The sequence below is a fragment of the Anopheles ziemanni genome, chromosome 3 (assembly GCF_943734765.1).
Source record: "Anopheles ziemanni chromosome 3, idAnoZiCoDA_A2_x.2, whole genome shotgun sequence".
In the NCBI taxonomy this organism is placed as follows: Eukaryota; Metazoa; Arthropoda; class Insecta; order Diptera; family Culicidae; genus Anopheles; species Anopheles ziemanni.
This window is the reverse complement of record NC_080706.1, coordinates 45,450,745-45,462,804: the sequence shown is the minus strand read 5'-3', so window position 1 is coordinate 45,462,804 and position 12,060 is coordinate 45,450,745. Positions and strand designations below refer to the sequence as shown.

General features: G+C 47.6%; 1 protein-coding gene across 1 annotated transcript in view; it reads left to right on the top strand.

Annotated features, from left to right (window-relative positions):
• Positions 1-5,847: 5,847 nt before the first annotated feature.
• Positions 5,848-12,060, top strand: part of LOC131287058 (neuropeptide SIFamide receptor-like) — a 104,916-nt gene continuing 98,703 nt past the window's right edge. The window contains exon 1 of the mRNA XM_058316073.1: positions 5,848-5,988. Within this exon, the coding sequence (XP_058172056.1) occupies positions 5,872-5,988 (117 nt within the window). The 5' untranslated portion in view covers positions 5,848-5,871. The remainder of the gene's footprint in view (positions 5,989-12,060) is intronic.

The following is a 12,060-nucleotide window of genomic DNA, read 5'->3' as shown; positions in this document are numbered from 1 at the left end:
TTACAAGACCTTTCTGAAGTAGTTGCGGCCTCATATTTTTATTTGAACTTCAGTTTGATTCCATGTATTTTATTTTTTGTTATCTCAAAATGGTCCTTTTGTTGATAATTTCCCATAAATTTTGTACTGTAGAATTGAGCTATTGATTGCAAATAGTGATAATGTAGAATTTCTGCAATTGAAATTTACGGAAAGTCTTAAAACTTCAAATAACACGGAACGTGTTTATTACATAAACGTACACATACACATAATGTCTTGAGAACTGTATATTTATGTCACGTCGGTCTGATTTTTCTTGGTTGAAAAAAGTGTGTTTATCTCTTGTTATTGTAATCTTATTATTTATTTTCAATGCAGAAAGGAAACCAAAGGATTATTAGCGATCCTTTATCAGATTGTTATCATTAAACTTATTTTTGTTTAGTTTATTTTGCAACAGTTTCCTCTACATGCGCGAGGATTACGGAGCGAACGTGAAAAGGGTGAAAAAGTTTCGAAAAAAACACACCATACACACACAAACCAGGAAGAACGTTAACCGAAGTGGAAAAACGTACCACCCCATTATCACGCAGCGCCGAGTACCCAGCGGTAGTAACCCGTACGTACGAGTCGGAGTTTTTCCACCGAATGATGCCATAAAATATGTAAACAGTGGTGCTTTATTTCCTGTCTGGGACCGTTCCAGGACCAACCTCAAAAGGTTCACCATCGCCGTCATCGTTGTTGTTGTTCTTTTCTACCTATGTAATTCTCTCTTCGACATCCGCACCACCCACACACACACACACACTGGGCACCGGGCACCAGGCGTCTCCTCTTTCCCAATGATGCCAATGGATGGCGCTAGGTCCACAACATAGTCCCTCCGGGAAGAGGGGGGAGGGAATAAGGCCCACCTGGGTTCTTCGAAAACTTCCAACCGCTCCCCACCGCCCTACCACTCCCACACAACATACACTTTTCCTCGCCACTCGGTCCACGATCGGACTGTCGAAGCATTTCCTTCTTTCCATCACTTGCTCTCTCGGCAACGATTTTCACGTTTTCCTCCGCTCTCTCGCTCGCACTCTACCAAGCTTCTCCAATGTTTTGCCAGACGACTGGTCGCGCTTGTCGTGCTCCTTTTTGCATTGGTATATGTAGGCCAAAAGTGCATCCGTGTGTAGCCGAAGTCTCGGGCGAGCGTGCAATGTGTCTCGTGACCTACCAAACAAAAGCGAACCATCGTTCGCGGAGTGAGCGGACGGGAGGTCGGAACCGGAATGCACCAGCTCAGGGGAGACGGAGAAGGTGGAGAAGGGCTTTTTCCGACGTTTCGCGAACTGTTAGGGAATTTTCCCCTTGCCGAACCACAGTCTTCTCCGAAAGGATCCGAACTGAGTTTTGAGTTCGGGTGTTCGAAAATCCGTTCGGTGTTTCGAAACGGCGAGACGTCGCCTTTGAACGACTTCATCTTGAGCACATTGTAACGGTCGAAGTGAATTCCCGCGCTTTCTGGAGTATGAACCCCCTCGACGGTCGTTTCGATAGGCATATTGATTGGAGCAGCTTCGAGCACGAGCTCCTTCCTACCAACGTCTCAAACAAATTTTTTCTCTGTGTATGATCTTGAGTTTCCCTTAATCTGAAGTGGAACGACCTAGCTAGTGTTGGGGGTGGAAGGTTCTTTGGAAATGGAATAGGGAACTGGTAGAAGAGCTGAACTTTATGACCTGACGCTTTCTCTTTTTTCCACTGGATTACAGCGGGGATTTTTCTAATGAACGTGAAACCTTGAAATTTAAAGGCTTCCCCCATCGATTCCCGTGTTGGCCACTATTAATAAAAATTGTGCTGTATTTCCTCAACCAGGAGGAGAAAGGTAATCAATATCCATATGTTTCGTATTTACCTACTTGATCCTCAAAAGCAAGCAACGTTTAACCAGCAGTGTTAAAAATACATAAACATAAAAATTGTTTGTAAAAGTTTTTACACGGGGTGTAGAAATATGCATTGTGGAAAAGTATTTGAAACATTACATTAATGATTCAATGTTTTGTGGGAGTAGTATTTAATGTTTTGTGTCTTAAATTGATGGAAAAATAAACAAAAGTAGTGTGTGCTCTATAAATATGTAAATGTAGATAATAGAATATAAAACAAATTTTGATTAAACCTAGCATCTGAATTAGTTATTCCTATTTTCATTTGTTTGGTTTTGTTCTTTAAACCTGTTTATATACGACGAGGAAAAAATATAATACATATTACATTTTCAATGCTTTTGTTAAAGTTGTTAGATGTCTTTGAATATTTTAAATACGAATCCAATAAAAGTGTAAATACTACCCTCAGAAGAGATGAAGATATGAGAAATCTAGGGATATTTTAAAATGTCGCCGTTTAAAGAGCATATTTATTAATTCGAAAATTGTTCATCACTTTTCCATTTCAACTCTACCTTGTGTTGTAAAATGTTCCGTGCTCCTAAAGCGACGTATCTTAAGCACGAACCTGCACGATTTATCCAACAACTGCTTTTTTCCTGGCTCAAGAAATGCACATTTGAAAACATTTCGCCTGATCATTTCAAGGACGAAATGGGGAATTGAATTCCCCCCCTCCCCCTCCCCCGCGCCCAAATCATCCTTCTTGCAAAGGAGCTTTCGGGGTGCGAGAGGGTGTGGGCAAAGGCCAGGGGGTGAGGGACTGCGGCATCGTTCGCGGATGTCGTTTGAGTTACAGACCGAGCAGGCTTCAGTGGCATGTTTTCACCTTCACCTAATTTCTGGTCGCGTTTTTCACGTGCACCCCGCCGTTACTTCTCGCACCTCTCCGCTCGGGCCCGCTATTCCCCTTTCAACTCAAGCCCTTCACGGGAAAGGGAAAAAGGTGCATGAACCTTCTGTGTGTGTTCTTTCCATGAGAGGGAGATAGAGCTAGAAGAGCCTTCCCATAGCGAACACAGAGCAGGATGCAATGGGGAAACCAAATCCATTCGCTTTCGAACAGGTAGAGAGGATTCCGCCGAGCGTTGCCCAGCATGTGCTTCGGTGAAGTGGTCGACCGGGAGCTTGTCCCGGTAGTCGATGGGGCACGTTTAGCCTTTGTGGACGGCTGGAATGAGGGGGGTGTTGGATGCGGGAGTATAAACCTCGGTATCTGGAGCACATCCATTCCTGAGATATGGGAGCCTTTTCGGGCTCGGCTGGTGAAGCAAGCACGAAGCCAGGATGAACGAAGCAAGGAGTTTGCAGGTGCACAAAAGAGAGAAAGAGAGAAAGAGAGAAAGAGAGAGAGAGAGAGAGAGAGAGAGAGAGAGAGAGAGAGCAAGAGACATGGGAGGAAGCGAGAAAAAATATCGGACGAACCCGTTTTTCCACGTGCAGGAGATTTATGGAGCAGTTGCTTCGGCGCTGCACACGTGTGAAAAACAAGGAAAGAGCGAACGAAAGAGACACGGCACGCGGGAAACGGGCGACGGAAACGGTCGTAATCCCGAACGGAGCACTAGAGCAGGACACAAAAGGGAACCGGACGGAAGTTCGAAATTCGAAAATTGCGCACGCAGTTGTAGGTTTTTGAACTCTTCGCCCCAGCACCGGGGAGGCAGGGCTGTTGGACGGAAAGCGGGGAGGTTCGGCGGGAACTGGCCCTTTCCGGGGCCGAGGGGATGTTCTGTTGTTGGATGGTTGGACCAAACATCGTCCGTAACGAAAACAAAAAAAAATAGAATGCACAGGAGAAAGGGAAACATTCCAACCATCCTTTCCCGCCTTGCCATCGTCAACAGCTGCGAGCGGTTGATGCTTTTCCGCGTGGTTCTTCGGGCTCGGCGTGTACTGCACGGGCGCTTCGGGTGAATCGGGGAAAGCCGAGGGGCTTCCGAGTGCACCGCCGTCACCAGTTTGGGCCGTGGCGGGCTACGGTCGGGCAAAGGCAGCGGCAGAAGCAACAGCAACATCGCCCAAGAAGGACACACCAGTGAGCATCGGAAAGCGCGCCGGAACTAGCGGCAGAGCAGCACGGCAATACGTTCGTCGGGGGTTCATCAAGCCGATCGGGTGCATAGGCACGGTTGTGCAAGTGCAACGCGGACAGAAGAGGTGCAACACCGTACGGCGCTACGAGGAAAAGGCTGCCGCCGGCGGGGAGGCGCTGGTACCGAGAGCCCTGGAGTGCCGCTGGAGGCCTCAGGATCCCCGCTTCACCAAAAAAGGCTCGAGGCTCCCCCAAAAAATCCCGAAAGCCCAATCGGGATCGGAATCAGGATCGGGTCCGGATCGGGTCCGTTTCGTCGTGATCTTTTGTGGGGACAGGCGAGGGACGAGGCGCGTTGTGAGCCCCCAAACCCAACGAGGCGTGGAGAAGGCAGGCGCGGGCTTTTATTCCGGGACGGGCGTGCAGCCTAGACGTCGACGACGACGGGGTCCTCACTAAGACTACGGCTGCGAGGGTGACCGTATCGTCGTCGTTGTCGTTTGTTGCGAGTCAGAGAGATCGGATCGGTGCTGGTGGTGCTGGACCTCGCCACTCCCACTGTGGTGGCACACTGGTGCACTGGTGTCTCAGCTGACGACTATCCCGTGTGCATTGCTTGCCCCCGCTCCCCTTGGGCCCAGGCCACTGCGCGCTTTGGAGTTTGTTTGTGTGGTCACAGGTTAGTCGGTGCGTTCCACCGGACGTGCTGGTCAGTTACGTCCAGTCCCTTGCCATCGTCACATCGCTCACCGAAGCAACGGCAGAAGAACGGAAGAACCAGCTGCACCCTCAGCAGCAGGTGTTGCGGAACCGGAATTACAGACGTTGTCCGTGGAGTTCTGGAAGATTGGAACCGACGTCTCCGAAACAACCAACACCTAAGAGTTACCGAGGCTCGGTGGTAGGTGGGACACAAACACACATCGCACATCCTCCTGCCAGCCTCCGATGGCTGCAGGCTGGCATGCCGCAGAAAATAGGTCAAAACTAGGCCAAACCGTGCCATCGCGAGGAACCGAACCGAGCTCATGCAACTGGCGCGGACCCTTTTTTGCTGCAGAATCGCCCCCACAAGCATTCGGTGTTAAGTGTATGCGTGTCTGTATGTGTGTGTATGTGTATAGTTCTTTTAGGCTGCTATTTTCCGTTCCTTCCCACGAGGACACATATTTGAAGAACTCCAGCCTGGTTATCCACGAGCAGAATCCTCCGTGTGGCTCACAATCGGTGTTTGGTGTTCTGAGGTGCTTCTGAGTTCTGAAATGGTTACTAACGCGTGCGATATCTGTTGTCGAGCTAGTTTTGCTGTTCGTTCGTCAGTGTACTGGTGATTGTTTCGTGTCCCTATATCAATGTGTGTTACGCGCGCGGAAAGAGTTTCGAGGTTTTCGCGATCCTCGACCGTTTGGTGCTGCAGAAATTGAGCCTTCGAGCGAAGAGAACGAATTAACTTAGTGGATCACGGCTTATGTGCGAAACGGAGAGTGTTGAACAAAAATTTCGGCTAGGTGTGTGTCTGTGTGTGAGCGGTTTTTGAGGGACTCCCTCCCGGGCGGTGTGTTACCGTGTTTGTCCGGAGGGTGAGCGTTTAAGATGAACCTCGGAAGGTCCGGAGCTCCGGAGCGGTTCGCGGATCGATCGCAGCGTACCCTCGCCGTGGCGTCGATCAGTGGCACTTGCAGGCCAGTCCCTGCCCGCAAGTTCCGTGCCCAGCTGTGAAGCGGCCCAGTCCAGTCCTTCGCCCACCGAAACAAACAGGTCGATGCGCTTCCCGTGCCCCTCGTGGTCGTTGCTGCAGGTTGCCGCGGTGTGCGGTGGTGCATGAGAGAGGAAGTGCCCTTGCCCTATTACCCGTACCCGCTGCCCGCCGGCCCGATGGAGCTGGGAGGGGAAGTGTTTACGATGGGCCTCGCCCTCAAGCTGCAGAAGGTGCCCCCGGGGTCGACGGTCGACTTCAGCGACTTCCGCCGGGAAAACTCCAACACGGCCGCCTTCGTCAGCGACTGGGATAGCTATCAGGTGAGTTCGCTCGTCCTGGGAGAGCAGCGGAGAGGAAAGAAAAAAAACGCACCTCAGTCGGAACCCGCTCCATCTGCATTCCGCCTCACGGTGCAAACGAAATAAAATGGTCAATAAAAAAATATGCCAGCATTATGGTGACCCCATTCTCGACATCTTAGCCTAGCGGTGGTGGGGGTTTGGCGGGGAGGAAGTGGTAGTACGGTTTATGCATTATTATCCGTTTATTGATTGAAAATTATTATCGACATCTACATACGCATTCCAATGCACCTGGACCGGATGCAGTTAAAACGGGGTCGACTCGTTTGGAGTGAATACCAAGCCGTGCGCATGTATACGTTTCGTGTCCTGTATGTGTGTGTATGTATGTATGTGTGTTTGTGTATCCTGTGTGCTTCGAGCGTTGAGCGTAACGTGTTTGTTTGGACCAACCGAGCAAGCAATCACAGGCGAAACACGGATATATGCCGGACGCCCACATCGGTACTACGGTAGGGCTCGGGGTTCGAACGATGCTGGCCTCCCATATGCGGCTGGTCTCGGTCTGGGGCAGCTCATCAAGGGAATGCCCCACCTTTTATGATTGAAACGCCAGGTGAAGTTGATGAATGTGGGACTGGATTTTTATGCACTCATATGCCACCGATAGCTACAGCTTGCTGGTTTACAGCTGTACAAGTGTAGATGTTTGTGTATGTGTATGTGTTTCTGGGAGGGGGTGGGAAGGTTGTAATGATGGTGTACAGCGAAACCTCAGCCCGGCCATCGCATGGCCGGAGTGCTGGAACTGACTCCGATGATTTGTATTTTCACTATCTCTTTCGATGACCCGCGTCTCACCGCCGTCTCACCAGATGGTTTCACCGATCAATCAGGTGTGAAAATGGGAAAATACTAGTTCTTTTTCTTGTGTTTGTAGCTAAATAACAGTAACCCTGCGCCGATTTTCGGGCCAACTATGCTGTGCTCGAGATACGACTGTTTGAATGATGAACATTTTATATTCGAAAGTAGACAAACTAACGATATGTGGGCATGTGAGTTGCAAAATACCGTATTTTTCCGTGTATAACGACCCCTTTTTAGTTCAACAAAGGCCAAAGTCAGATTAAAGGAGTCGTTATACACGGGTAGTAATTTTTCGATTCTAGCTTTATAGCTTACCGGTCGATTTACATTTGGACGTTTCGAGACTTTCTTAACAACTTTGTGTATGACAGGTTTGTTGACAACTGATTGATTTTTTACTGATTCTTGGTATTCGCCTTCAAAATCACGCAATTTAAGCAACAAGCAAAGAGAATTTCGTATAAATTCAGTTTGAAGTTAAAAGTGATTGAATACGCAAAGTGAATGGAAATCTTGCGGCATAGAAGCATTTTGGATCACGTCTAAGCAGATCAACGATCATACAGTGAAGGTCTTTAAAACAGGATTACAATTGTTAAAATAGGTGAAAATAGAAAAAGTGTTTTTTTTTCATCAACATTGAATAATTTTTAAGAGAGTTCTTTATGCACGGAAAAATATGGTACATATTTAAAACAGATTTCTAGCACAGTCTATTTAGAATTTTAAGTTTTATCGTATAGCTAATACCCCGGCAGCCGAGCGGTAGCGCCGGTTAGAAAATCGGCCCATGATCTCAACCACCTCGACGACGTGGGTTCGAATCTCAACCGAGACCGGACCCTCCCCTGTACGAGAGGACTGACTATCCACGTACAACAGGGAAACAAGTCTCGTAAGCCCTTAACGGGCAGGCATGACTTAAGAGGTCGTTACGCCAAGAAGAAGAAGAAGAAGATTCTCTTTGATCATGGTTGAGGACGGTTACTTCAAGGTTACGAAGCCGCACATAAAAATTGTTTTTGAATGATTAATGCAATTTGTTATTGGTAAACTGTAGCCAGAGCAGTTTTTCTGGGGAACTTTCGAAAACTAATGTTGGTACAGTTAAGTATTTTTTACGAAAAGAATCATGTTGCATTTGTGTACGATTTTCAACCATTAATTAAATAGTAGCACGAATGTGGCTTAACAAATAAAAACAAACGCCAACTTTAGGTTTCGAGCAGTACGCCAAGCACGTGACGAAAATCGTTGAAGTAAACGTGAAAAATCCCCGCACTCACTCTGTGGTCTCGCAGTTGCACAAGTTACTGCCGAATCAAGCACAAACCGCAAAAGCATCGGTGAATAAATAAATGCCATTAAAAACTTCCACGGGCGTCTTTCGCCGTTGCGGGCCAACGAATGGGCGTCTTTAAGTCTCAGACCAACCATTTTCACCTACCTGTCGCCATTACCTACCTCGGCCCGGGGAAAACACACGGCCGTACACCGTTTCGAAGGGGGTGGGGTGGCGGAGGGGGGGGGGGGAGGGAGGAGAACTGAGCTGCGTCGGTGTGAGTGTGAGTGAGTTCACTCCGAAAGTCCATTTGTAAAAGAGACAGCAAATCGGTGGGAAGGCAAAAGGGATGACTCAATGTGTACGCGTGTGTGTGTGTGTGGGGCCTATCCTGGAGGGACGCGCAGGCAAAACCGACGAAATTAGGTCACCGCTAATTGGAATGTAGTTTTCCGTCTTGAAGGACATTTGGGTTGTGATTTGCCCATCGCGCTGCTTTTCCGATTACATTCCGGTGGCGTTTCTTGCCAGCCCTTCCCTTGGTTCCCCAGTTCCGGGGCCCATACGATTTTCCTATCCGCGATTTTCCTGTCCTTTCCGGGAAGTGGGAGAATTTTTCCCCCTCTCAGGTAAGGGTAGGAAGCAGTCGAAAGCGAAAGGATGGAGAAGGGGGGGAAGTGGTAAGCGAGCGAAGAATTGTACCACCAAGGCGCCAAGAATAGGTCCGTAAACAGCCGTGCAGCGGTGCCGAGCCGGAAGCGGACGGAGCAGAATTGATGTTGCTGTTGTTGCCGAGCAGCGATTATTATTTCCGCTGGGAAGTCGTACAGATTTCCTGCAGCGATACGGCACCGATGATGTGCCACATCACTAACACACGGGCACGGCCGGCCAACGGTGGCGGTGAGGCAGGGGCGGGCGGCTCGGTACGTCGATTAGTCGATGGCAACGGTACGGGTTTATCCCGGGTTTTGTGGGGCGCACTCTTGGGACGCAATAAATGATCGAACGGGAAGGATATTTTTATGCGCCCGATGGAATGTACGTCGATCAATTGTCCGCGCTACGCTGGGAGTTCCGTAAAGCATGATTAATTTGTTGTCCTTTCAAACGAAGAGACGAAGCCAAACAAAGACAAAACAGAAAGAGGGTTGATGCGGATAGCAACCGTAAAACTCTTGCATCATTTGGGTTGCTCTAATATGTTATGTCTTTACCAAGAGGGAATAGCAAAAGGAAAACTGTTATCGCGGGTAGAAGTTATCCAACAGTATCATTGTTTCAGAACTAATTTTTAATTCAACATTATTTATTCATTTCACTTTCTTTGATTAGTAAAAATCTCAAATTCACGAAAGAGATCATTATTCCTAGGTATTGTATCAAAAACATATTCATATAATTTAACGAAACAATCAGGTATCAGGATGTTTTTGAATCAAATTGTATTTCAAACCATACTACAACGGGTGTTATCATGTTGATGTTATGTTATTTCAAGCCCATTTGCTAATGCCTACCGTTTTTACTGCTACAATTCTTATTTGTTTACTATTTGTCTTAGGTGCTATCATAGTTTAATAACTGCTGTATCATCCATCCATTTTAGGTAAACGATACTGCTTGACTAGTAAACATCACGCAGGTAGCTAAAATCGCGCTAGGAATAACTAGTGCAAAGATATATAAAATATGAATGCACCTGAACTTGGCAGCGAAAGTCGAGGCGTAACAATCGATCGACGACGTTGAGACGACGGTGACGACGGAGTGACGTGGTTCGGACTCGTAGCTTGATTTATTCATGGTCGACGGAAACCACGAAGCTTTGAACTACGCAATCGTTCCCTGGCATTGGAAACGGATTTCGCCGAATGCTACGATAAAGTAGTAGGAATTGGGGAGCTGGGGTATAGTTCTGCGGAAAACTTTTCGACACCGCAGTGACACGGTTCAAGATTTTCCGTAAGTGGAAAACAACATTTAGCGATGCGTTTGGCCGTCGGCATATAGGGAAGCCGCGACGTAACCATGGCTGGTTACGTAATCGTTACCTGACGGTAAAAATCGTGCCAGGGCGCGTCAAACGTCAAAGAAGTAACACACGCACACACACACATACATATGAAAACTGTTTATCCCCTTCTCATTTACTGCTTCGCGCTTTTCCGGGCGGAAAACTCCACGAGTTTGAGACAGAGCGCGAAAAACGAAGCCAAAACGGTTCCCATGGTGGATGTCTGTCAATTACCGGAAATGCAGACCGATTCACCTAGCAAAGCTAACGATACATCAAGGATTCTTCATGCAACTCCACACTGAAACGGTGGCCATCAGTCGATCTGCCCGAATGGAGCAGCTAGGCGATGAGAAAACTGCTCGAAACGAACGAATTGTGTTTGCTCTGGTTTACCACATGGGGTAGATTTTTCGTTTGAAATATTTTCATTTGCCAGGTTGACTAAAAATCCTTCCTTCCAACTTCACTCTGCCGGTACTCTTTCCATCTTATCTGCTATTTCCGGAACTTCAGGCACTTCGAGCAAATAGTTTGTTTAGCCTTGAAGGGGTAAGATAACCTCAAGGCAAGTTGGTGGAATGAAGTGTTCAAGCGATAGTAAAACGTGAAAGATTTCTTAGAAGTTACTATCATAAACATTGAAATTGAATTATTGCTGCTGCATGTAGGCGAAATGTGCCTCAATTTTTGCAACATAAATTCAACAACGTCCCAAAATATCACTACCATTGTAGCATTTCGGTTCGCAAACGATCGTGGGCTGTTTCGCTCACGCGTCGGGAAGCATAATTACTGCTCCAATCCAGACGATAATTGAACGACTACCGATAAATCACTCTCCAAAGCCTTCGGATCCGCTTTAGGGGTATTATTGAAATTTAAAATTCAGCAATCATCACCAACCGATACGGAAGCATGGCTGAATGTGTGCCGGTGGTTTCATTTCTTTCCCATCACCGTGGGGCGGAATGCTTTTCACCCTAAACGGAAGCAAGAAACTGCAAAGAGCGCTCCTAGTCCGGAGCGTTGCATTGCCTTGCAGCAGCGAAGAATTCGATCGAATCGGTCACAAATCGGTTTCGATCGGTCGTACAACCCTCAGGATGCATCCCCCACTGTGGTGTGGGAGATGACATGTGAACGGAGGGAATGGGGTGGAAAGGTATTGATGGGAGAATTATGCAAAATTTATGCGGCATCATTCGCATTGCGGGCTGTCCGCTGAGGCGCTGCGGCGTCGGTCACGAGGAATTCGTGTGCAGAAAATCGGCCACAACTCGACGGAGGCCAAAGAAAGGAAATAAGGAAATAAGGTAGGATACGGCGGGGTACTGAGATACCGAAGAAATGATAGAGAGGATGAGCGGTCATTGGGAAAGAAGAAAAGGAAAGCGACGAGATGCAGTACGGAAAAGTATTGCAAATGCCTCGGTTTCGTCTTCGTTGTTTTTTGCGTGCAACCACAATGTTGATCGAACTTGCCGAAGTACTTTAACACATTATCGATCTTCATTCCGGCAGCAGAACCACGGTAGAATAATGATTCGTTAGTTATTTGTTTCGAGGCTCAGCGAACAGGCTTCCATGGCAGACGGCGCTAGCCCAAGGGAAGATGGCCGATTTTATCGCGCAAAAAGCGTGCTTGCTTCAAAGTTTGTTCGAATCGACTTCTTCGGTTAAATGAAGGATTGTAATCGAGCTCTCAGCACCATACACTTTCGGAAGCTACATTGTAAGTTGAAGTAAGGGGGGAGAGGCGTTTGAGCGAGCTGAAATTGTTCGAATGGACGCAAGAGATAAATTGTCCGCGATAAGTGCTATGTGTCGCAGAACCCAACCTAGTGGATAGTAATGAGCTACTGCTGTACTTCCTAGGTTTGCAAGCATGATTACTATCGATTTCATTGAAAGCAATTGG